Source organism: Neoarius graeffei, chromosome 10 (assembly GCF_027579695.1).
Source record: "Neoarius graeffei isolate fNeoGra1 chromosome 10, fNeoGra1.pri, whole genome shotgun sequence".
NCBI lineage: Eukaryota > Metazoa > Chordata > Actinopteri > Siluriformes > Ariidae > Neoarius > Neoarius graeffei.
In genome coordinates this window covers 86,832,392-86,858,660 of record NC_083578.1, presented here as the reverse complement: position 1 = coordinate 86,858,660, position 26,269 = coordinate 86,832,392, and the positions used below count along the sequence as shown (strand labels likewise).

At 44.9% G+C, this 26,269-nt stretch overlaps 1 protein-coding gene across 1 annotated transcript in view; it reads right to left on the bottom strand.

The window, feature by feature from the left end:
* adamts10 (ADAM metallopeptidase with thrombospondin type 1 motif, 10) overlaps nt 1–26,269 on the bottom strand; it is a 175,576-nt gene that overhangs the window by 50,778 nt on the left and 98,529 nt on the right. Inside the window, exons 10-13 of the mRNA XM_060932511.1 lie at nt 20,071–20,217; nt 16,962–17,103; nt 7,271–7,378; nt 6,968–7,113 (exon numbers count right to left, since the gene is read on the bottom strand). Coding sequence (XP_060788494.1) covers nt 6,968–7,113; nt 7,271–7,378; nt 16,962–17,103; nt 20,071–20,217 — 543 coding nt within the window. The remainder of the gene's footprint in view (nt 1–6,967; nt 7,114–7,270; nt 7,379–16,961; nt 17,104–20,070; nt 20,218–26,269) is intronic.

The following is a 26,269-nucleotide window of genomic DNA, read 5'->3' as shown; positions in this document are numbered from 1 at the left end:
CACACACACACACACACACACACACAAAGATTAAAGCAACAGCTGAGAACAATTTCAAATTAAGTCCTCATCACGCTGTCAACTCCACTCCATGTTTTTCAAAACCAGCCATCATGTCTGCTCCTGATCATTTTCATTTATTACTTTTTTTTCATCAGTGAGTTACACTGGCCTCAATAACAGCAGATCATCCATCCATCCATTATCTGTAGCTGCTTATGCTGTTCTACAGGGTCGCAGGCAAGCTGGAGCCTATCCCAGCTGACTACGGGCGAAAGGCGGGGTACACCCTGGACAAGTCGCCAGGTCATCGCAGACAGCAGATCATCTCATCTCATCTCGTTATCTCTAGCCGCTTTATCCTGTTCTACAGGGTCGCAGGCAAGCTGAAGCCTATCCCAGCTGACTACGGGCGAAAGGCGGGGTACACCCTGGACAAGTCGCCAGGTCATCGCAGACAGCAGATCATATTACAAATAAAATTCACTTCACTTTATTGAGCATACAAGATGAAATACAATCAGAATTAATCAGAATATGACAAATTACTTCACTCGGAAAATGTGGTAAACTGGCGACACGGTTTATTTGCGGGGAGGAAAAAAAAACCCATGCTGACTCACTGGTTTGTTAATTATGAAATGTAAATAAGTGTAATATAATATAAGCATGCATAAGGAATCAAATCAACAACAAACTTACAGAGTTTAAATACGTACACAGTGATAACGCATCGAAGCTCATGCAAAGATCCAATGACAAAACTTTTCTGCTGCGCATGCACACAATCATTTCTTTATCCACCGGGAAAGAGCGAAGATGAGGCTAATCCAGTGCTAGGTTTAAGCACTACATAAATAAACTGAAGATGTGCTGAACACCCGAAAGGCTACCCAAACTTCAGTATATATTCTTCATGCATATTTACAAGAGAAAAACATACAAACGGACATCGAAAAACTGGAAAAGAGACACATTGGAGATGTAAAACTTCTGCACTAGCAAGTGACTGTGAGAGTTTGTAGACAAACATGGCCGCAAGGTTTGCTTCATTAAAAGCAGAAGATTTAAAGAGAAAGACGCGCTGAACACCCAAAAGGCTACCAAAACTTCACTGGATATTCTTCACGCATATTTCCAAGAGAAAAACAGACCAACGGACATCGAAAAACTGGAAAAGAGAGCAATAGCAGAAATATTGTCAAAGTCCTACTTGGAGGTGAGGAAAAGTGACGGAGATTTTTACAAGAGGACGTCACTCGTGGACTTCACTCAGCAAAGCCCTTTTGTTTTGAACAACTGCAATGGAACAATTAACTACGACCAAAAGTAACTGAACTTGAACTATCGACCTGGATATAGCTTGTACATAAGTTAGGTGGTTGTTCAGGCTTTTTGGACTTGTAACATTTTTATTGTTAGAACTTTGACTTTGTACAGTACATTGGATTGACAGAACATTGAATTAAATTCGATCAGAACCAGCATTCAGTATTGGTAAGTTACCGCCCTGTTCTTAACTTTTTGTAAAATCTATACCGGTAATTGTTCCATCGAATGTGTATGTATAATAATAATAATAATAGCTTTTTTTCATGGTATATCATCTCATCTCATCTCATTATCTCTAGCCGCTTTATCCTGTTCTACAGGGTCGCAGGCAAGCTGGAGCCTATCCCAGCTGACTACGGGCGAAAGGCGGGGTACACCCTGGACAAGTCGCCAGGTCATCACAGGGCTGACACATAGACACAGACAACCATTCACACTCACATTCACACCTACGCTCAATTTAGAGTCACCAGTTAACCTAACCTGCATGTCTTTGGACTGTGGGGGAAACCGGAGCACCCGGAGGAAACCCACGCGGACACGGGGAGAACATGCAAACTCCGCACAGAAAGGCCCTCGCCGGCCACGGGGCTCGAACCCGGACCTTCTTGCTGTGAGGCGACAGCGCTAACCACTACACCACCGTGCCGCCGCTTTTTTTTCATGATATATCAGATACATATATTCCATTCAGATACTCATCTTCGAGTTTACTAAAGATTAGTAAAAAGAGTTAAAAAAAAATCCACCTTGCAGTGAAGTCGCTTCATCTCACACTAAAAAACTGAGAAAAATCTAAACTTTAATTGAAATAAATTTATTCAGAGAAAAAGAAATCTCTCATCAAGACATAATTAATTTCAATAAAAACACGTCACTATTATTATTATTATTATTACTATTATTGGACTGTAAATGATAGAGAACACAATGTACCTGCAGCATGTTTCCCATTACAATTGTATATTTCTGAGTTGATTGGAGTGTGTAGGAACTTTCAAGCTGTAATCCATGACTTCCTGATTAACTGGGGAACAAATATGAGGTGACTCATACAGAGGCCCAATTTCATTAGATATCCATCAACATGGGAAAGATAAGAGAGCACACAAAGCAAATGAGGGAGAAGTGTGTTGACCTTCATAAGTCAGGGAATGGGTATAAAAATATCTACTCGCCTGAAAGTGTCCATTTCTACTGTTAGGGCAAAAATAATAAAGAAAATAATAAAGTGGACGCCAAGTGGAACGGTTACAAACTCGCCTGGAAGAGGAACCAAGTTTATTTTGCCCCCATGCACAGTGAGGAGGAGGGTAAAAGAGGCTAAATAAATAAATAAATAAATCCCCAAGGATCACTGTTGGTGAATTACAAGAAAAAGTCAAATCTTGGGGTTTCTGAGTCTCCAAAACCACCATCAGACTCCACCTCCATGCCAACAGGTTATTCGGAAGGTTCCAGAAAAAATCCTTTTCTGTCAGTTTACCACAAACATAAGCTCCTGAGGTTTGAGAAACGCGACGTCAACTTTGACTGGAACCGTGTTCTCTGGTCTGACGGAACAAAAATGGAGCTTTTTGTCAATAAACAACAAACACTCGCGGTGGGTTTGGTGTAAAAAGAAGGATGGCTATAATGAAAAGAACCCGATCCCAGCTGGAAAACATGCTGGAATTTCTGTGATGTTTGTTTTGCAGCTGTTTTTCCTCCAAAGACCCTGGAAACCTTGTTAGGGTCCAGGGCTTCATGGACTCCATGATATCCCAGGACATTTTAAATCAGAATTTGGCTGCCTCTGAATTTTAGGAAGCTAAAACCATGCCGTCATTGGATCTTCCAGCGAAACAATGATCTGATGTCCAAATCAACATAAAAATGGTTCGCTGAGGACAGAATCATCTTCTGCCCTGGCCATCTCAGTCCCCTGAGCTGAACCCCAGTGAAAACCTGTGGATGAGCTGAAGAGGAGAGAGCACAAGAGAGGGTTGAGGACCCTGGATGATCTGGAGAGATGGTGTAAAGAGGAACAGGCTCAGATGCCCTGCTCTGGATCTCCAACCTTATAAAATGTTATAGGAGAGACTCAGTGCTGCTTTACTGCCAAAGGGAGGTTGTACAAAGTATTAAATGCAGGGGTGCCAATAATTGTAGCATGTGTTTTTGTTGAAAATAATTATTTCTTGATGAGGGATTTGTTTTTCTCTGAATAAATTTATTTGTGAAGTGACTTCACTAAAACGTGGATTTTTTTTTAATCTTTACGTGGGAGGCAAAGTATTTTGTGTCAAATAATCCACTTGCTCATGTTATGAGTCCACTTAAAGTAGCTTGTGTTGGATGAATCGTACTGTAATTTCATGTAAATTAAATCCGAACGGCTGTATACATAGTTTGCTTGCCACAACTCGACAAACAACAAGAGCGCTCTGAGAGCACAATATCCCCCGCTGGCAACTATGCCATAACTCAGGTAAAATGCGATTGAATTGAACAAAATTGCAATCTGCGTATTACCGACATATAACAAAGAATCCTGTTAAGTTTCATGAAATTCTTCCAAAAATTGTGAGAGGAGTTGATTTCAGAAGGTGAGCACCCTTCCCAGGACGGATGGACGGACATCGGCAAGACATAATCCCCCTTCGGGCCTTTCAGCCAGCGGGGGATAAAAATTGTGAGAGGAGTTGATTTCAGAAAGCAAGCACACCTTGATGAAATTGCCAAAGTACAAGTTTGTTAATAATCAAGGGCATAACTCTGGTAAAATTTGCCCAAATTAAACGAAATTTCAATCTGTGTATAACTGTCATATAACCAAAGCCTTTTGCCAAGTTTGGTGAAATTCCTCCACATATTGTGAGAGGAGTTGATTTCAGAAGAACGTACACGCTCATGAAACTGTCAGAGTACAAGTTATTTAATCAAGGGTCAAAACTCTTAAAATTTTCACAAATGAAATTAAATCGTAATCTGCGTATTACCGTCATATAACAAGGCCTTTCGCCAAGCTTCGAGAAATTCGTCCAACAATTGTGAGAGGAGTTAATGTCAGAAGGCGAGCGCACCTTCATGAAATTGTCAAAGTATAATTTTGTAAATCAAGGGCTGTACCTTTGGTAAACTGCGACCAAATTTAACAAAATTAGAATATGCATATTACCGACATATAACAAAGAATCCTGTCAAATTTCGTGAAATTCCTCCAAAAATTGCGAGAGGAGTTGATTTCAGAAGATGAGTACCCTTCCCGGGACGGATGGACAGACATCGCTATGACATAATCCCTCTTCGGGCCTTTCAGCCAGTGGGGGATTTTAAAAAAAATTGTGAGAGGAGTTGATTTCAGAAGAACGTACACCCTCATGAAACTGCCAAAGTACAAGTTATTTAATCAAGGGTCAAAATTCTGGTAAAATTTTGACAAACGAAATTAAATTGCAATATGCATATTACAGTCAAGGCCTTTTGCCAAGCTTCGATAAATTAATCCATAAATTATGAGAGGGGTTGATGTCAGAAGGCGAGCACACCTTCATGAAATTATGAAAGTACAAGGTTGTTAACTCTGGTAAAATGCGACCGAATTAAGCAAAAAACAACAGCAAAAAAACCAATATGTGTATTACCGTCATATAACAAAGCCTTTTGCCAAGTTTAGTGAAATTCCTCCACAAATTGTGAGAGGTGTTGATTTCAGGAAGAAAACACACACTCATGAAATTGTCAAAGTATAATTTTGTTAATCAAGGGCTGTAACTCTGGGAAAATGCGACTGAATTGAACGAAAGTGCAATATGCATATTACTGACATATAATAAAGAATCACTGGTTCTGTTCATAATTTTTATGGACAGAATTTCTAGTGGGCGTCACGGTGGTGTAGTGGTTCGCGCTGTTGCCTCACAGCAAGAAGGTCCGGGTTCGAGCCCCGTGGCCGGCGAGGGCCTTTCTGTGTGGAGTTTGCATGTTCTCCCCGTGTCCGCGTGGGTTTCCTCCGGGTGCTCCGGTTTCCCCCACAGTCCAAAGACATGCAGGTTAGGTTAACTGGTGACTCTAAATTGAGCGTAGGTGTGAATGTGAGTGTGAATGGTTGTCTGTGTCTATGTGTCAGCCCTGTGATGACCTGGCGACTTGTCCAGGGTGTACCCCGCCTTTCGCCCGTAGTCAGCTGGGATAGGCTCCAGCTTGCCTGCGACCCTGTAGAAGGATAAAGCGGTGAGAGATAATGAGATGAGATGAGATGAGATGAGAAGAGAATTTCTAGGTGCAGCCAGGGGCTGGAGGGAATCCTGTTTGGGAACCACAGGATTTCATCTCTGCTTTTTGCGGATGATGTTGTCCTGTTGGCTTCTTCAAACCAGGACCTTCAGCATGCACTGGGGCGGTTTGCAGTCGAGTGTGAAGCGGCTGGGATGAGAATCAGCACCTCCATGTCCGAGGCCATGGTTCTCGACCGGAAAAGGGTGGCTTGCCCTCTTCAGGTTGGTGGAGAAGTCCTGCCTAAAGTGGAGGAGTTTAAGTATCTCAGGATCTTGTTCACGAGTGAGGGAAGGATGGAGCGTGAGATCGACAGGCAGATTGGTGCAGCCTCCGCAGTGATGCGGTCGCTTTACCGGTCTGTCATGGTGAAGAAGGAGCTGAGCCAAAAGGCGAAGCTCTCAATTTACCGGTCGATCTATGTTCCGACTCTCACCTATGGTCATGAGCTTTGGGTAATGACCGAAAGAACAAGATCGCGGATACAAGCGGCCGAAATGAGTTTCCTTCGCAGGGTGGCTGGGCGCTCCCTTAGAGATAGGGTGAGAAGCACAGTCACTCGGGAGGAGCTCGGAGTAGAGCCGCTGCTCCTCCACAGCGAGAGGAATCAGCTGAGGTGGCTCGGGCATCTCTTTCGAATGCCTCCTGGACGCCTCCCTGGGAAAGTGTTCCAGGCATGTCCCCCCGGGAGGAGGCCCCGGGGAAGACCCAGGACACGCTGGAGGGACTATGTCTCTCGGCTGGCCTGGGAACGCCTCGGTGTTCTTCCCGAGGAGCTGGCCGAGGTGTCTGGGGAAAGGGAAGTTTGGGCTTCCATGCTCAGACTGCTGCCTCCGCTACCTGGCCCCGGATAAAGCAGAAGAAGACGAGATGAGACGAGACGAGATAATAAAGAATCCTGCCAAGTTTCATGAAATTCCTCCAAAAATTGTGAGAGGAGTTGATTTCAGAAGGCAAGCACCCTTCCCCGGACAGACAGATGGATGGACGGATGGACATCACTACGACATAATCTCCCTTCAACCCTTTCGGCCAGCAGGGGATAAAAACGAAACCACACAAAGAAAGCACCAGACTGGACAGTAAAACTAAAGCAACAGCCTGATTTGAAAATGTAAGGAGTAGAAATTACAGATATTTGTGTTAAAATGTAGGTAAAAGTAAAAAGTTGTCCTAAAAATAAAGACTCAAATAAAGAACAGAGATGTACAGAAAACTCTACTTAAGTACAATAATGAAGTATCCCATGTCTGATGATAACATATTAAGACAAGTGCATGACACTTTCTGACCAATCAGAATTGAGATCTCAGGTGTGCTGTGGTACTGGAACATCAATATTTAATAATATTTAAATCATATCTGTGAAATTACTCACCTGGGGCTGTCACAGTGGCGAATAGAGGAGGAGACTCCGCCCCCACAGGTACGACTACACTCCTCCCACGGAGACCATGCACTCCACTGACCGTCCACTCCTTCCGGGCGAGTACCGTACGGCACACACATCCGCTTGTAGCACCACTGCGTGAACACACAAAAAGGGGGGGGGGTGTATGAAAAAGTTTTGGCACCCTGCTCACAACAGTGGACACACACACAGGGAATTCAGCTTCATAAATTCTGCAACAGCAAATCAAATTCATTTCACATGTTTATTTTTTGGACATACAGTACGCACCCCTTTGTCAATGGTGTTGGTCTGGCAGATGGTGCCTTCAGCTGCAGGGATGCTGCTGGTTATACAGCGGTTACTCTTACTCATACACCACAGTTCACTGCACACCTCCTGCACACAAACACACAACGACAGATCTGTCACGTACAGTACTGTGCAGGAGTCTTAGGCACACGTACAGAAATGCTGGAATCACTAAGCCATAATAAATGAAACAAAGTCAATATTTGGTGTGAGATGACCCTTTGCTTTAAAAAAAATAGTCTCAGGTATAATGAGTGAGTGCAGTTTTATGCGGAAATGAGCTGTAGGTTTTACTGACCATCTTCCAGAACCAGCCGCAGTTCTTCTGGACACCTTGACTGTCACAGTCGCTTCTTCATTTTGCACCAAAACCCAGCAGCCTTCATGATGTTTTCGTTTTTAATTTGGAAAGTGGGTTCTTATGGAACTTTTTTTTTTTTTACTGTAACATTTAATTTTGTGCTGTAAAATGAACGAACGTTTGAAACTCTAAAATGTTTTTGTAATGTTTTGACTCAGTGTAGAAGCCATAAAATAGAAGTGTGTAACAAAGTTTGTATGAAAAAAAAATAAGGGTGCCAAGACTTTTGCACAGGATTGTATGTGACGCACTAATACAGAGAACGATAAGAGACAGGAGACTTTTCAGATGAAAGGGTCATTTTGAAAAAAAAAAAACAATTTTATCATCCAAACTTGTGTGGCTTATAAAATAATGAATGACCAAAATTTACCCAATTTACAAGGCAAAGGCGAGGCAAAGTTTATTTATATCGCGCATTTCATACTTAGAAAGCAATTCAATGTGCTTAACAGAATAAAAAGAATTAAAATAACAACAAAAATTAGAATTAGAAATTTTGAAATTTTATACCTTCTAAAATTAGAAGGTATAAAATTTAAATAAAAACATCAACGACATAAAACCCTTAGACACAAGACTTTATCAAAAGTAAATAGTTTAAAAATAATTTGTTTAAAATAAATAAATAAACAACATGTACGTAGGAAAAAAACAGTGATAAAAGTCTAGTGTGTAAAAAAAAAAAGTCAGCAAAAAGCATCTTATCTCATCTCATTATCTGTAGCCGCTTTATCCTGTTCTACAGGGTCGCAGGCAAGCTGGAGCCTATCCCAGCTGACTACGGGCGAAAGGCGGGGTACACCCTGGACAAGTCGCCAGGTCATCACAGGGCTGACACATAGACACAGACAACCATTCACACTCACATTCACACCTACGCTCAATTTAGAGTCACCAGTTAACCTAACCTGCATGTCTTTGGACTGTGGGGGAAACCGGAGCACCCGGAGGAAACCCACGCGGACACGGGGAGAACATGCAAACTCCGCACTAGACCCCGAAGCCGCCGCCAGGCGCCGCTAAAACCGCCATTTAGAATTTGAGCCGCCGCCAGCCAATAATTTTGTAAGCCAATTTGAGCCGCTATCTAATAAAATTTGGCTGAGCCACTAAGAATTGTGTACATCAAATAATGGGTTTATCCACATCATGAGCTACAAGAAAAGTGACACAAACATGATCAATTGTACACACTAGTAGTAACACAATAGAGACGTATAGGCATACACTGTAGAGATTTAGAACTGATATCACAGCACAGAGAGCCACCACAAGCTTGCCGTTGTGACTACCTGTCTGGCTTCCCGCCCCTCACACCGTTACCACGATACACTGGGGAACCCGGGAACCCACCCAGAGCATCAATCGACTCCGATATCGACGAGATGGCTGCGTTCTTTGCCGCTGCTGAGGGAAAGTGTAAAGGTATTTTTTGTTTGTTTGTTTGTTTCACATACTTCGAGATTGATAAAAAAAAAAGTACTCCACCACTCTACTTTCATCATAGTAAGATAGCTGCCAGTCCTTCACTGGTCATTGCTAGTGAGAGTAGATAGCTAGATGCCTTCCTCGAACAATCCAGATTAGCTTATTATTAGCATTGAACTACAATCTTGCTAGATTTATATTTACAATGAAGTAAGAGACCAGGGGATCTGTGGTAATTTGCTATTTATTCCCCCCATTTGTTTGATCCGTTCGCCCGGATATATGCCACACAGTGACGTCCAGTATCAGCCATTTGTAGCCATAAACATTTTGGTGGCTGCAGCAGCCATTAAGGTTTTGGCTGAGTCAGCTAGCCAGCCAATAATTTCATCAGCCAGCCATTATCCTGAAAACAAACGGCTTCGGGGTCTACTCCACACAGAAAGGCCCTCGCCGGCCACGGGGCTTGAACCCGGACCTTCTTGCTGTGAGGCGACAGCGCTAACCACTACACCACCGTGCCGCCCCTAGCAAAAAGCATCTGAAAACAATTTTGTCTTCAATTTGGTTTTAAAACTAGAAACAGTTTGGGCTTTCTTAATATCCAATGGGAGCTTGTTCCAGAGTCTAGCCGCATAGCAGCTAAAAGCTGCTTCACCACTATTTACGTAACACAATATTTAACAATTATTCCACGAAATCGAGTCGTACGTGAGCTGATAGCCGACGAGTCATGTAGCACCGAGTTGTCTATAAGCCATGGACATGGAGATTGAGTGGAATAACTGTTTTATTCTATTCACATTCACTGGATTTTGAGAAACGGAGCATTTTTATTTTTTGCAAATTCAATCAATAAAAACTTTATACAAAACGTCCGACAAAATCATTTCTGTTTAGAATGTAAACAAACCGGCGAAATGACAGGAGCGATTTGTGGAAAATGCGATAATAATAATAATTCTTGAAATTTTTTTTAAAAAGATACATTTTGACCAAGCTGCGCACACACATACTCGCTGCTATCAGCGCCTGTAGCCACGCTGCTAAGACAAAACCCCATTCTCCCTCGGACTCCTTTCGTAAACTCAACGTGACACAGAGAACAGAGAGTGAGAGTGTTCGGAGTGGTAGTTTACGAACGTATAATACCCTAGGCTTGAACACGCACTCCATAACCAAAGAGGATAGAAGCAGCAACTACAGCAACATATCGCTTATCCAACAGAAGACATGCATTGCGGAGCAATAGTCAAACATAAGCTCATAAGTTACAGTCAATTTCCAGACTAAACTTAGTTTAACAGAGCATGCTGCATGCTCTTTAGTTTTGTAGCGCAGAGTACCTGGCTAACTGCAGGAAGCGGTTAGCTGCACAGCTAATGTAGCCATTGCTAGGCTAACGCAACGATTTTAAAACACGGCAAAACGACCAGTTATACACTTACTTGTTTGGTGTTTGTGGCTGATGCGGCAGGGATGCTTGGTACGGACCCAGGCTTCAGTGACAGTTGATGTGCAAAACCTGCCCTGTACTGTCCCAAGTTGTGGAAACATTCCTCAGGAAAATGCTTCCGACAAACATACACCGTCTTAGGTAGACTCGACGGCGTATTATTGGAGTAAATAAAATTAAGCCACTGCGTCTTCAGGGGCTCTCCCATCGGCAGTAAAAACAGACTCCTTTCTGTGTTGTCACATCCATGTACAGCGCAACTTCCATGTTTCGCTCGCTTAGGTGATGCCATGTTGTTGTGTCCTCTATGGTCTACTCACTACAACTGGGCGGGGCAATCCATACAGTGGGTGGGAATCCAGAGGGGGGGCGTGGGGATCATCTCCCTTGCTGACGTAGTAAAGGGAAGAGCTTATCAACGCGCCGTTTTGACGCGCCATTCTCAAATGTTGGGCATAGTTTGGTTTACACATTATGAAATTTCTAGCCACTGGGGTGACTTAAGAAGGTCAGAGGAACTCATTTTAACGTTAAAAAACCTCAGAAAGTGAAAATGTCATGCCATGGGACCTTTAACACACACTGAAACGTGAGGGTCTGTGGAGACGTCCACAATTTTTTCTAACTATGCTACAAGGGCACTAGTACGCATATAAAGACAATCAAATGTGCAATAATTTATGGAGGGAAATCCAGGGAAATAATTTGGGGACGGAAATGACAATCTACTGCGCATGTATGGACATTAGTGACAGTTCAAATGATATAATTCATTTAAATTTTATAAGCTAAATTCAGAGAACGGCAATGAAATGGCTCGAGCATCACCGCGCACTTGTTATTCGATCGCTATGAAACATTTTCGACTTTAACATCTGCAACAAACCATGAAATTGCATTCACAGAAACGTTCAGCACCCTGACATCAGTGCACAGCTCCACCACAGAACAAACCATGCACCGTTCCCACACGCTCCTTACGCTAATCCAGTGCAGGATTAAAATCAGAAAGCGTCTTAAATGTAATTTCCTATTCCAGATGTTCTTCGAGCAGCATGTCATAAAAGCCGACTGTACACATAAAGTCTTGCTCAATAAAGACAGCTATAGAGGTCTTTAAAGAGTCGCTGCAGCTGCACTAAAGCTCTGAGGTCTGCAGCCGTCCTGCACAAGGTAGAACAGGTCAGAGTTATGGTTGGCACAAGAGATTGTACAAGGACGAACGCAGCAACGTGAGGGTTTTTTTTTTTTTTTTGACAGAAAGCCAGAAATGAGCACACAGAGAGCAGAAAAAGCTACAACAGCCATCTGGGTCAGATGTGAGTAAGAGTTTGGAGTCGGATAGAGAGAGATAAAGTATTGACTGATTCACTGTGAGCGAGAAGAAGCACCTGATGAGGAACTTTTCCAGACACTTGACTAGAACACAAACCTTTAAAGTCTTTCTGCTTCGAGGAAAACCAGATACTGTGTTTTGCTGCATTATTTAATATCTGTAGCAGATATTTTTACATTTTTACATATTTGTACTGGCTTTAAAGTGACATCTGGACAGTGTAGTTTAGTTTTTGTCCTGTTAGTGTTACTGGAATTCATTTTATTGTTAAAAAAAACACCAATCTGTAAATCCAAACTTGTAACAAACCTACCGTAAAAACCCTAGCAAATGAGCATATTACTATTTGTGGTAAATGCCGAAAAGTAAACAATATAATTAAAAATGTGACATAATTTTTATTATTCTATCTACATTTACTGCATATAAGCATTCATGCGCTCTGATTGGCTACTCTACGACTAGGATATCAGCTCATATACCGTGAGTCGAGTAAAACAAAATGATGGAGCGTGTTACTGAACCAACCGAGGATGAAATAAAAACTCTGCTCAAAAACAAAACACAAAAAAAGCAACAAAATAATAAACAGAATGAAAGTATTTGATGGAAAGAATGCATCTTTTTTATTTTTCAAAAATCATTATCATTATTATCATCATCATCGGGCGGCACGGTGGTGTAGTGGTTAGCGCTGTCGCCTCACAGCAAGAAGGTCCGGGTTCGAGCCCCGGGGCCGGCGAGGGCCTTTCTGTGTGGAGTTTGCATGTTCTCCCCGTGTCCGCGTGGGTTTCCTCCGGGTGCTCCGGTTTCCCCCACAGTCCAAAGACATGCAGGTTAGGTTAACTGGTGACTCTAAATTGAGCGTAGGTGTGAATGTGAGTGTGAATGGTTGTCTGTGTCTATGTGTCAGCCCTGTGATGACCTGGCGACTTGTCCAGGGTGTACCCCGCCTTTCGCCCGTAGTCAGCTGGGATAGGCTCCAGCTTGCCTGCGACCCTGTAGAACAGGATAAAGCGGCTACAGATAATGAGATGAGATTATCATCATCATCGCATTTTTCACAAATTGCTCCTGTCATTTCGCCGGTTTGTTTTTGTCGGACGTTTTGTATAAAGTTTTTATTGATCGACTTTGCAAAAAATAAAAATAAAAATGCTCTGTTTCTCAAAATCCAGTGAATGTGGACAGAATAAAACAGTTATTCCACTCAATTTCATCGTACATGGCTTACACCTAACGAGGCGCGTACTATCAGCTCATGTACGACTCGATTTCGTGGAATAACTGTTAAATATGTCAAGGTGTCTGCGTACAATTAAACCGTTTCAAAGAAGATGACGTTAAAAAGCAATAATTCAACAGATCATTGAAATTTTAAGCGGTTAAAAAGGTTCAGAGGAGAGCACTGAGCATCTGAGATGTGACTGGGTGCATCACGGCTAATGACAGGATATACACTCTCTGGCCACTTTATTAGGAACATCCATACGTCCACCTGCAGTTTTATTACGCAGTTCTCTAAGCAGCCGATCCCTTGACAGCAGCACGATGATGTCATAAAATCATGCAGACACAAATCTCATCTCATCTCATCTCATCTCATTATCTCTAGCCGCTTTATCCTTCTACAGGGTCGCAGGCAAGCTGGAGCCTATCCCAGCTGACTACGGGCGAAAGGCGGGGTACACCCTGGACAAGTCGCCAGGTCATCACAGGGCTGACACATAGACACATACAACCATTCACACTCACATTCACACCTACGCTCAATTTAGAGTCACCAGTTAACCTAACCTGCATGTCTTTGGACTGTGGGGGAAACCGGAGCACCCGGAGGAAACCCACGCGGACACGGGGAGAACATGCAAACTCCGCACAGAAAGGCCCTCGCCAGCCCCGGGGCTCGAACCCAGGACCTTCTTGCTGTGAGGCGACAGCGCTAACCACTACACCACCGTGCCGCCCAGACACAAATCAAGAGCTTCAATTAATTAATGTTCACAATGTTCAAACATCAGAACAGGAAAAATTGTGATCTCAAAGTGTGACTTTCTTTCACTGTGGCATGTGTGTTGGTTTGAACCAGATGGTGGTGGTGGTGGTTTGAGTGTTTCAGAAACTGCTGATCTCCTGGGGTTTCCACACGTACACACACACAGTCTCTAGAGTTTACACAGAATGGTGCGAAAAACAAAAAACAAAAACTGAGTGAGTGAGCGACAGTTGGTTGTTGATAAGAAAGATCAGGGCGGCACGGTGGTGTAGTGGTTAGCGCTGTCACCTCACAGCAAGAAGGTCCAGGTTCGAGCCCCGTGGCCACCGAGGGCCTTTCTGCGTGGAGTTTGCATGTTCTCCCCGTGTCTGCGTGGGTTTCCTCCGGGTGCTCCGGTTTCCCCCACAGTCCAAAGACATGCGGTTAGGTTAATATGGGACGGTCTTGGGCTGAGGTGCCCTTGAGTGAAGCACCTAAAGCCTCGGTCACAACCGGCCGTACGTGCTCCTACGGCCGGTCTACATGCAAAAAACGCAAGAAACGCACGGAGGGCGTGTGTGTGACGTGCTGATTTTCGAGCTGTAGACTGGCCGTAGACCAGCCATAGAGGTTCTTTGTCATGTCAAACAAACTCTACGGGCGCTTACGTTTTTTTCAGGTTGCAAGACAAACTTACGTCCAACGTGCGTCTTCCTCCACGAACAAAAAAAACGCAGCGATTTGGGAAACGCCAAAAATCGCACGGCCAAAAAATCGTACATCCGGTTGTGACCTAGGCTTAACTCCCAACTGCTCCCCGGGCGCTGTTAGCATGGCTGCCCACTGCTCTGGGTATGTGTGTGTGCTCATTGCTCACGTTTGTGTTCACTACTTCAGATGGGTTGAATGCAGAAAGGAAATTTCACAAGTGTGTGATGAATAAAGTTGTGCTTTCTTTCTTTTTTCTTTCAGAGGAAAATGGACAGATTGGTTCGAGCTTTTTTGCCAGGAAGGATACAGTAACTCATAGCAACTGTTTACAACCGTGGTGAGCAGAAAAGCATCTCAGCATGCAACAGAAAACAGAAGACCACATTGGGTTTCACTCCTGCAGCCAAGAACAGGAATCTTAGGCTACGTTCACACTGCAGGCTGAAGTGACTCAAATCCGATCTTTTCGCCCATATGTGACCTGTATCCGATCTTTTATTGACAATATGAACGACACAGATCCGATTTTTTCAAATCCGACCCAGGCCGTTTGGATATGTGGTCCTAATTCCGATTCCTATCCGCTCTTTTCATATGCGACTTCAGTCTGAACCGCCAGGTCGCATTCATCCGACTTACACGTCATCAACAAGCCACAAACGTCACTATTCTGCGCTGAAGTAGGCGGCGGGTCTCTCAAAAAAAGTTACAACAACATGGTGCATGACCACGGGCGCAGATAGAGGGTGGGACTCGTCCCACCCAGATTTAAATTCACCTCGTTCGGTCCCCCCCACTTATGGGGAGGAAAAAACGTCTATGCTGTCTTTCTTTGCATAAGGCAAACCTCACGGAAAAATCAAAAGACTAATTACCATTCGGTTTATTGAGGTGCACAGCAGTGTATACATAGTTGCAACAACTCACATAAAACAAAACAAAGACTGATATTCGGTTGGTTGAGCTGCGCAGACTGCACAGGTTGCGAGCTCGAGCTTGGTTGCTATGATTACTAAACAAGTTTGACAGGCATATCGGGGTTGGGGTTGGTTTGCTGGCAGCTTTGTCCCCCCCAGTTTTTGTCCCTCCCAGTTCAAAAACCGTATCTGCGCCCCTGCGCATGACATCAATGCGAGGGACGCTTCGGGCTGTGAAGGTTCTGAATCTTCTCAATGGAAGGACGCAGAGGTTAGGGAGCTGATTTCCATTTGGGGGGATGCAGCTATTCAAGCTAGATTGGATGGGTCATACCGCAACCGGGCGGTTTTACTTCCCTAAACACTGGGCATGCTCACTGCGTGTGACGTCGTCGTATCCTGCAATGCGCATGCGGAACACTTTTAGGTCGCTTTTCGTTCATACTGAGGATCACATACAAGTCGCATATATTTGTTAATGTGAACGACCTCACAAAAAAATCGGATTTCACAAAAAAAATCGGAATTGAGCATTAAGCCTTGCAGTGTGAACTATTAGATAGAATCAAGAACAAGTTCCTATTAAAGTGGCCGGCGGTGAGTGTATTTTGTTTGTTTGCTTATTTTATGAATAACTCCTGTACACACCAGTGTTGTGGTACAGGGTAAGCCATGGTCTGATGGTCCGAGAAGCAGCTTTGGAACCAAAAGGTTGCTAGTTCGAGTCCCTGGACCAGCAGCAATGGCTGAAGTGCCCTTGAGCAAGGTACTTAACCCCTAACTGCTCCCCAGGCTGCTCTGGGTGTGTTGTATGTCGCTCTGGATAAGACCGTCTACTAAATGCCAGTATTGTAATAGTTGAGACTGATCTTAATCTCAAGACCACTTTTTGAACGTCTCATCTCGGAATCGAACGCATTTTTACTCAGTCTTGTGTCGGTCTCATAGAGGACTCTGGATTTTATTTCAAGACCAGTCAAGACAACAGCTGTGAGGATTTCACTAAATTGCCTGTGTATTGTCAGATTTATTTGTTGACATCGTTACTGTGATTGGATGTAAAACTTCCTGCTTCAAATGCGACCAATAACGTGGCTCATTACTTTTCAAAATTTTCTTCCTGTTAACGGTTGTCGCCCCTCCCCCACCCTGATCTGGTTCTGGTCTTGACTTGGTCTTGTCCTGCCTTGGTCTTGGTCTTGACTTGATCTCAACCCCTCAAAGTCTCGGTCTCAATACACTCTGGTCTCGGTCATGACTTGGTCTTGACTACAACACTAGTACACATGTATTCCCACTGACTCATGGCATAAATGGCACGGCTGCACGCGTGTGCTGTAGTTTGCCGGAGTCAGAATGAACCGTTATATGTATTATGTGTCATTCAAATTTTGTCCACATAATCAGACTCGCAAATAAATATTGTGTCCTGAACATGAACATGTAAAAACAGTGAAACGGAGTATAGAGAAGAAGTGAGTACCCCATATTTACACTGCCGAGATTTTATTCCGTACTGGAAGCGGCACTGCTCATCGGCGTCATAGGCCTGACCGGGTGCCATGGTCGGATACACAAACTCCTGCTTCGGGGGAACGTTATTCACACACGATCCCATTCCGGAGCTGCAAAAAGGTCACACAGAGACATGTGCAAGTTCAGAAATAATACTCGTCAAAGTCGTGTAGACAGTAAAAATGCTAAGCTACTTTTATAAAGTTCTCCTGAGTAGCCTGAGATCGCGAAGAACGAATGAATGAATGCAAGTGAACATGAGCCAAGCTTCAACAATACTAATTGAATTTACTTTATAAAATTTTCATTTGTTACATGTCAGGATTTTTTTGGTGGTGGTATATATAGTACATGCTAGAAAAAAAAATCAATTTTCTCACATCATACAATTAGCCGTATCAGACGCTCGCTGGCCGTGCTGTAAAAATTGTCCATACAGACGCTCATCTAAGTTTCCAAATCTGTCAGTGCTTAACTCTTGAATATTTTCTATCGTGAATATTATCAGTAAAAATCTTATCGTCTCTGCTTTCCAAAAAAATGTATCTGGTTAAGATCTGTTCAGTACTTTGGGAGTAACGGCAGGTTGAAGTCGGTACAACACGGGGTGGACAGTAACGAAGTACATTTACTTGAGTACTGTACTTAAGTACACTTTTTGAGTATCTGTACTTTACTTGAGTATTTTTTTTGGAAAATTATGACTTTAACTTCACTACATTTGAAAGACAAATATCGTACTTTTCACTCCACTACATTTCTATCAAGGTCCTTGTTACTATGAAGCAGCTTTGAAAGTGGATGTTTTTTTCTTTTCTAAAACATGATTGTTTTTTTCGCAGGTGACACTGAGAGCCAATCAGTAATCACTAGGGTCACGTCACGTCCATAGACTGGATAAAATCAAGATCAATGATTTCTCAGCTGCGTTATTTGAACACGATCAGTTGATGGCAGAATGGAAGAAGGCGGTTCTTCTGGAGAATACATGCACTCATGGCCCATGAACCCATGTTTCAGTTTTCTGAAAGGATTAAAGAATCATTTTGTTTTAAATGTTTGCTTTGTTTGCCAAAAACGAACCACGTCACGGCCTACAAAAACTCACCGTCCAACCTGCGGAAGCATATCGAGGTACGTAAACTTTTTATTCCAAGAGAAAGCTTGCAGCGACGTTGTCTGTGCTTTAGAGCTAGTGATAATGTTGCAATAGCTATGTAGTCTTGTTAGTTAAATGACTTTCTATGGATTTGCCCGCCAAGTTGCCATCGCCTTTTCCACGGCTAATGTTAACACATAGCTAGTTAACTTGGACACTGTTAGTTAGCATATAAAAACAGAGTTACGCTAACATGAATAACGTTAACTTATCTGAAGTCCTTTCAGAAATATGTTTTAGCATAATCTTGCCAAATAAACAGAATGTAGAAATCTTTCTTTTCTAGTAGCGTTAGAAACCCGATATGATTTTGAGTTTGAAAAGAGTTGGCTAGCATGTCAGGTGGAGTTTCACTGACTAGCTAGCTTAACGTTAAACCACCATGATGCACAGCATGCGTTCATTTTGTGAATTCACATTTCTGTCTTTGGTAACGGCATTAGGTTTTGTAAGTGTTGTGGCAATAATACAACGATGCATTGACAGAAAATTAACTTTTAATACTTAAGTATTTTTAAAAGCAAGTACTTCAATACTTTAACTTAAGTAAAAATTTGACTGGATAACTTTCACTTGTATCGGAGTAACATTTGACCAGCGGGATCTGCACTTCGACTTAAGTAATGAAGTTGGGTACTTTGTCCACCTCTGGTACAACAGAGTAAAAACTCTGCTCGCGTGACGTCGGGAAACTGCCGGTGATTTTCTTTTTGAGTCACAGGAAAGTGCTCAGGCTCTCTCTCTCTCTCTCTCTTCTGATCAGTTTCCAACTGGATTACTCATGAATATCAATCGGATCACTGTTATAGGGATGTTCTCTCGCTCTCACTGTTTCTGATCAAGGATTCAGCAAAATTTTCCATCTGCTAGTTTTGATGTTATGATTCACGGGAGACTTTGAAGTGAGTTTTCGTAGCTTTACCTACTTATTTTTTCAAATCAAACTGATTCATGTGAATAAATAACCATTTTAGAATATAACTGGAGTTGTTTTGATGAAAAATTTTGAGATCTTAGTGGTCAGAATGAGATTTTAAAACACCCGAAGTCAGAAACACGAGCGTCAGTTTCAGTTCAGTTCATGTGAATTGTTTATTGGATGTGGATCAGACAGTTTTTTCGAGGTTCGCCTTGAAAGCTGTGAATATTAATCGAAATAATCATTTATATTCTTTCGTATAAACACTAGTAGGCCTTATTTAGAAATACAAAGGTCTACAGAGCACAAGGAGGGGATTAGAAATAATATTTTATTACTTTTTTATTGAGTTTACCGATTTAACATTTTTACCTATTTAGCATAATTAATATTAATGAAATACTAATCTGCACAATTGGTTTTTACTCATTTTTAAAACTTTGTATTCAGGATACAACCATCTATGTGCTGCCAATTTCCATGTAAACATCTTGAAAGATAGAAAAGTTATTAAGGAAAAAAACATTGATGTTATTGGTTATTGAGGCCCATTTTGGATCATGTGATCCTCATACAGAATATTACGGCCGTTTTCTAAAAATTAAGCCGTTTCTTCAATCTGTGATTTGTAATTTCTGAAGAACGGATAAACGTATTTTAATTCTGTAAAAAGTCTGTTGCGTTCGGTTCTGAATTCACTGAGAGCCGTTTCAAGCAATTTGGATTGAATTTGAATTTTCATCTGATATGCCGAGGATAAGCAGGAGAACAAAAATTATAATCAAAATAAAATCTCCTTCACAAGGCAAAAATTCAGCATTACAGTTCTATGCTTAGCACAGGATGCTATTGTAATACCCTGTGTGATCATTGGGCTTTAAAAGCTAATAAAAAATGTGTTGAGAAAAAAAAAAGTTTTATACAGTACGCTAAAGAGTTGCCAGGTCAGGTTATGTACTGCGCTACGACTCCTTTCCAAGCGAGAACATAAATCTTTACTTGAGGAAGTTTGTGATGTAATCGCGGCTGCAGGCTGACCACACGAACGGGTTGGTCTTCATGGTGATGTGGGCGGCCATGAGCTTCGCCGTCTCCTGATTGCGAGCTCCACACGGGTTCCCTACGCCATCGTGATTCATACCGAACCTGAAGAGGAGGATGAGGGAAGATGAAAGAAAGAAGAGAGTCAAAAACAGAAAGAGATGACTTGATGGATGGATGGATGGATGGATGGATGGATGGATGGATGGATGGATGGATGGGTAGACATATTTGTGCCACAAGTTGGCACAAATTTTATCTTTCATTCACACACCTGATTAAATCCACACACACTTTTCAGCAACCCTATGTAATCTTATATGCATATGCCCCCTTGTCTAGACAGTCCCCAGGGCTTCGTGGCTCGAAAGCTGGCCGCTGCGTCAGGAGCCGTTCGCTAACGACTTTCCCACCTGTGAAAGCCCAGCGAAAAGCGATTACACTGCAGTAACACAGCCGTGGAGGAATGCGAGGCCACCAGGCAAACACAAAAAACTCAACTCTTGGCTGTAAGCTGAGGAAGATCACGACAGAGTGATTGAGCAGGAAGCGAGCAACTTCTTCCAATAACAAACAGTGTGTGTATTTACAAGGAGACTGAGATAAATCATTAACCTTCTCAGGATGGACGACGGAGGGGCTCATTCCGCACTCATTTTCAGAATCATATACACACACTACCGGTCAAAAGTTTCTACACCCCTACTCTACTCATTCATACGTTTTTCTGTATTTGGAACATGGAATATATTATAGAGAGGATATTAATGTTAGGGTTTTGCTGGGATTCGAACCTGGTTCGTTGGTGTGATAATCCAGCAAACCCCCACTAGGCCACCAGGGGGATGACTCAAATGCAGAGGCGTGAGGCGGAAGTAGAAAAAGAATCAAATGGTTTATTTAAACTATATACACTATATACAGGGCAAAACAAAAGACAAAAAAACCAAAGAGTAAATCCAAAAGAAAAGCAAAGTGCAAAAATTCAAAAGCTAAGAAGATCAAAAACACAGTACAAAGGAAACTGGAGATAAACATAACAGCACAAAGACTCCGTGACAAGAGGACTGAACTCAGGGGTATAAATAGACAAACTAATTAAGGACACAGGTGAAGATAATTAGGCAATTAACACAAACACAAAACACAGGAACAATGGCGGCCTCTAGAGGCCAAAATAAACACGACATGAAAAGGAAATAACAGCGGCCTCTAGAGGCCAAAACAGTCCTAGTCCTAACAGGACCCCCCCCTCTAGGAGCGTCTCCTGACGTTCCCAGGGCGATCCGGATGGGCCGAATGGAAGTCCCGACATAGTTCTTTATCAAGGACATCCCGAGCAGGAACCCAGCAGCGCTCCTCAGGACCATAGCCCTCCCAGTCCACCAGATATTGCAACCCGCCACGGACCCGGCGGGAGTCAAGCAGGCGATTCACAGTGAACACAGTCTGCCCCTGGAAGATGCGGGGGGGTGGGGGGTTCCTAGGGGCAGGGGCATACGTAGACGTCAGTACGGGCCGTAACAGGGAAACATGGAAAGTGGGGTTGATCCTCAGAGTCCGGGGCAACTGGAGCCGGTAGGAGACAGGGTTCACCCTGCGCACCACCTTGAAGGGGCCAATGTAGCGAGGAGCAAGCTTGCGGTTCTCCACCCGCAGTGGAAGGTCCTTAGTGGACAGCCAAACACGCTGCCCAGGGCGGAAAGCGTGTGCAGGTCTTCTATGGCGGTTGGCCTGAGTCTGGTTGGTTCTGGAGGTCTGTATGAGGGTCTTCCTGACCTTGCTCCAGGTCTTGCGACACCGTCTCACATATTGGTTGACCGAGGGCACCCCCGCGTCCTCCTCCTGGTCCGGGAACAGAGGTGGCTGGAACCCGAATTGGCACTGGAATGGCGACAGCTTGGTGGCCGATGACTGCAGGGTGTTGTGGGCATACTCCGCCCATGGCAGCCAGGTGCTCCACGATGTCGGGTTATCCATAGCCAGGCCTCGCAGGGTGGTTTCCAGGTCCTGGTTGAGCCTCTCCGTCTGACCATTGGACTGTGGGTGAAACCCAGAGGAGAGGCTGGCAGTGGCTCCGATGACCTTGCAGAACCCGTGCCACACTCGGGAGGAGAACTGGGGCCCTCGGTCTGAGACGATGTCCTGTGGAAGACCAAAGACTCGGAAGACATGATTAAACAAAAGTTTTGCAGTTTCAAGAGCAGAGGGGAGTTTGCACAGTGGTATGAAGCGGCAGGCCTTGGAGAATCTGTCAACTAAGACCAAAATGACCGTGTTACCTTGTGACTCAGGGAGACCCGTGATAAAGTCGACTGCCACGTGGGACCAGGGACGCCGGGGAATGGTCAGAGGATGCAGGAGACCCTGGGGACGCTGTCGTGGGTTCTTGGTTCTGGTGCAAACCTCACAGGACAGGACAAATGACCTTACTTCCTGCTCCATGTTAGGCCACCAGAAGCGTCTTTTCAGGAAGTCCAGGGTCCTCCGAGCTCCCGGGTGGGCGGTGAGAGGGGAAGAGTGACCCCACTGGAGAACCTTGGCCCGGGCTTGATGTGGGACGTACAAGAGGCCTGGTGGCCCCGTCCCAGGACCGGGGTCCTGGCGTTGGGCTCGTCGGACAGCCTCCTCAATACCCCAGCGGACAGGGGCCACAATCCGGGACACAGGGATAATAGGCCCGACTTCATTCTCCCTGTTAGTGGCAGAGAACAGTCTGGACAGTGCGTCAGGTTTGGTGTTCTTGGAGCCGGGGCGGTATGAGAGGGTGAAGTCAAATCGACTGAAAAACAGGGCCCACCTAGCCTGTCGAGGGTTCAGTCTCTTGGCTTGCTGGAGGTACTCCAGGTTCTTGTGGTCAGTCCAAACCAGGAATGGATGTTGTGCTCCCTCCAGCCAGTGCCTCCACTCCTCAAGGGCCAGTTTGACCGCTAGCAGTTCTCGATCCCCCACATCGTACCGGGACTCAGCAGGACTCAGGCGGTGGGAGAAGTAAGCGCAGGGGTGCAGCTTTCCTTCCGAACGTTGAGAGAGCACCGCGCCGACACCACTGTCCGAGGCGTCCACCTCCACGATGAATGGTTGGGAGGTGTCCGGGAGAACCAGAATGGGTGCCGTGCAGAAGCGGTCCTTGAGGTCTTTGAACGCCTTTTCTGCCTGAGGAGACCAGCCATAAGATCCACCTGTCCCTTTGGTGAGGTCTGACATGGGTGCTGCCACAGAACTGAAGTTCCTGATGAACTTGCGGTAGAAGTTAGCGAATCCTAAGAACCGCTGAACCTCCTTAACGGACTTGGGAGTAGGCCAATCCCGGACGGCCAGGGTCTTGGCAGGGTCCATTTGGAGTTGGCCTGTCCGTACAATAAATCCCAGAAAGGAGACCTCGGGAACATGAAATTCGCATTTCTGGGCCTTGGCGAACAGATTGTTCTGTAGCAGCCTCTGGAGAACCTGGCGGACATGGTGGCGGTGCTCCTGCACGGTCTTGGAAAAGATAAGGATGTCATCGAGGTAGACAAAAACGTATAGGTTAATCATGTCCCTTAAGACGTCGTTGATTAGGGCCTGAAAAACAGCTGGTGCGTTGGTGAGTCCGAAGGGCATCACCTGGTATTCGTAGTGCCCAGACGGGGTGTTAAAGGCAGTCTTCCACTCGTCTCCCTGTCGGATACGGATGAGGTGGTATGCGTTCCGTAGGTCCAACTTGGTGAAGACGGTGGCGCCTTGGAGCAGGTCGAAAGCTGTGGACATCAGCGGAAGGGGATATCGGTTGCGCACAGTGATCTTATTCAGGCCCCTGTAATCAATACATGGTCGGAGCCCCCCATCCTTCTTGCCGACAAAGAAGCCGGCTCCAGCAGGTGAAGTGGAGGGTCGAATAAACCCAGAGACCAGGGCATCTTTGAGGTATTCCTCCATGGCCTTGCGTTCTGGCTGAGAGAGTGAAAACAGTCTGCCACGAGGAGGGGTAGTCCCAGGGAGCAAGTCGATGGCACAGTCGTAGGCCCGGTGCGGAGGAAGAACGGCGGCCCTGCTCTTGCTGAATACCTCCTTGAGATCCCAGTACTCTGTGGGAACTTGAGATAACTCGGTGAGATCAGGGGGCTCGGCAGGAGACACAGGAGAGCTAGAGAGCAGACAAGAGGCATGGCATGCAGGGCCCCATTCCACAACCTGGCTTGTTACCCAGTCTATGCGAGGGTTGTGGCGAGTAAGCCAAGGAAGGCCTAGAATAACTGGGAACTCAGGTGAAGGAATCAGGTGCAGGGATATTTCTTCCTTGTGACCTTGAGACTGGAGGAAAACTGGAGAAGTAACTTGGGTGACTCTTCCATCACCTAACGCTTGGCCATCGAGGGCAGACACAGACAGTGGGACTTCAAGAGGTGCAGTCGGAATATTGATGCTTTGGGCGAAGTGAATATCCATAAAGTTCCCAGCCGCCCCTGAGTCTATCAAAGCTTGACAAGAGTGGACAGACTCACCCCAGGAGATGGAGACCGGGATGTAGATTCCTTGGCCAGGGAGTCCGGGAGAGAGGGTAGGCCCCGTCACAACCCTCCCTCGGCTGGACGGGGCGGTCCTTTTCCCAAGAGTTCGGGACATGATGCTCGGAAGTGACCAGGTTTGCCACAGTAGATGCAGCACTTGTCCCTCCTTCTTCGCTCCCTCTCAGATGCGGAGAGGCGAGTACGACCCACTTGCATGGGTTCTGGACAGTCACTGAAGGAGGTAGATGGTCTCCAGGTAGAGGTAGGGAGGCTGGGGGGGCTCAAGGCTTGGTGGCGTTCTCTCATCCTGTTGTCCAGACGAATAGCATGTGAGATGAGGGTTTCGAGGTCACTTGGGCATCCAATAGAGGCCAGACCATCCTTGATGGGGTCAGACAGACCATGGTGGAAGGCTGACACCAGGGCAGTCTCGTTCCATCCACTTACTGCTGCGAGTGTTCGGAACGAGATGGCGTAATCTGCGACGCTTCCTCCTTGCCGGATGGACATGAGCTTTCGGGCTGCGTCGGTACTGATGTCTGCCTGATCGAAGACCCGAAGCATCTCTTCAGAAAACAGCTGGAAATCAAAGCACTCAGGTCCCTGTCTTTGCCAGATAGCAGTAGCCCAGGCTCGCGCCTTACCAGCTAATAAGGTGATCACAAAGGCAATCTTGCGGCGATCCGTAGTGTAGGTGGTAGGCTGAAGCTCAAAGGTGAGTTGACACTGGGTAAGGAACTCTCGGCACTCACTGTGCTTGCCGTCATACCTCTGTGGTGCAGGAAGGCTGGGTTCGCGAGGTGAAGAAGGCAGCATTGCAGGAGGCACTGGAGCAGGAGTGGGAGCTGGATCAGGAGCAGGAACTGGATCAGGAGCAGGAGATGCAGGCAGAGATGTCAGCTGTGCCAGGGTTTTCCCAATTTGCTGAAGCAGTTCCTCGTGGCGAGCGAGGGCCTCACGTTGGCTGGTGAGCGTACGTCCATGAGCGTCCATGGTCGCTCCGAAGCGTGTCAAAGCTGCCATAATTCCCTGAAGGTTGGCCGGGTAGACAGTTGAAGCAGCCTCTGCTGAGTCGGTCATGACGGAGTCTTTCTGTTAGGGTTTTGCTGGGATTCGAACCTGGTTCGTTGGTGTGATAATCCAGCAAACCCCCACTAGGCCACCAGGGGGATGACTCAAATGCAGAGGCGTGAGGCGGAAGTAGAAAAAGAATCAAATGGTTTATTTAAACTATATACACTATATACAGGGCAAAACAAAAGACAAAAAAACCAAAGAGTAAATCCAAAAGAAAAGCAAAGTGCAAAAATTCAAAAGCTAAGAAGATCAAAAACACAGTACAAAGGAAACTGGAGATAAACATAACAGCACAAAGACTCCGTGACAAGAGGACTGAACTCAGGGGTATAAATAGACAAACTAATTAAGGACACAGGTGAAGATAATTAGGCAATTAACACAAACACAAAACACAGGAACAATGGCGGCCTCTAGAGGCCAAAATAAACACGACATGAAAAGGAAATAACAGCGGCCTCTAGAGGCCAAAACAGTCCTAGTCCTAACAATTAAACAGTCACACAAAGACACGAAGTTTATCTTTGAGTGGTGAAGGGATATAGAATGGAAATATTTTTCAACACAGGAAGATAAACTTCATATCTTCG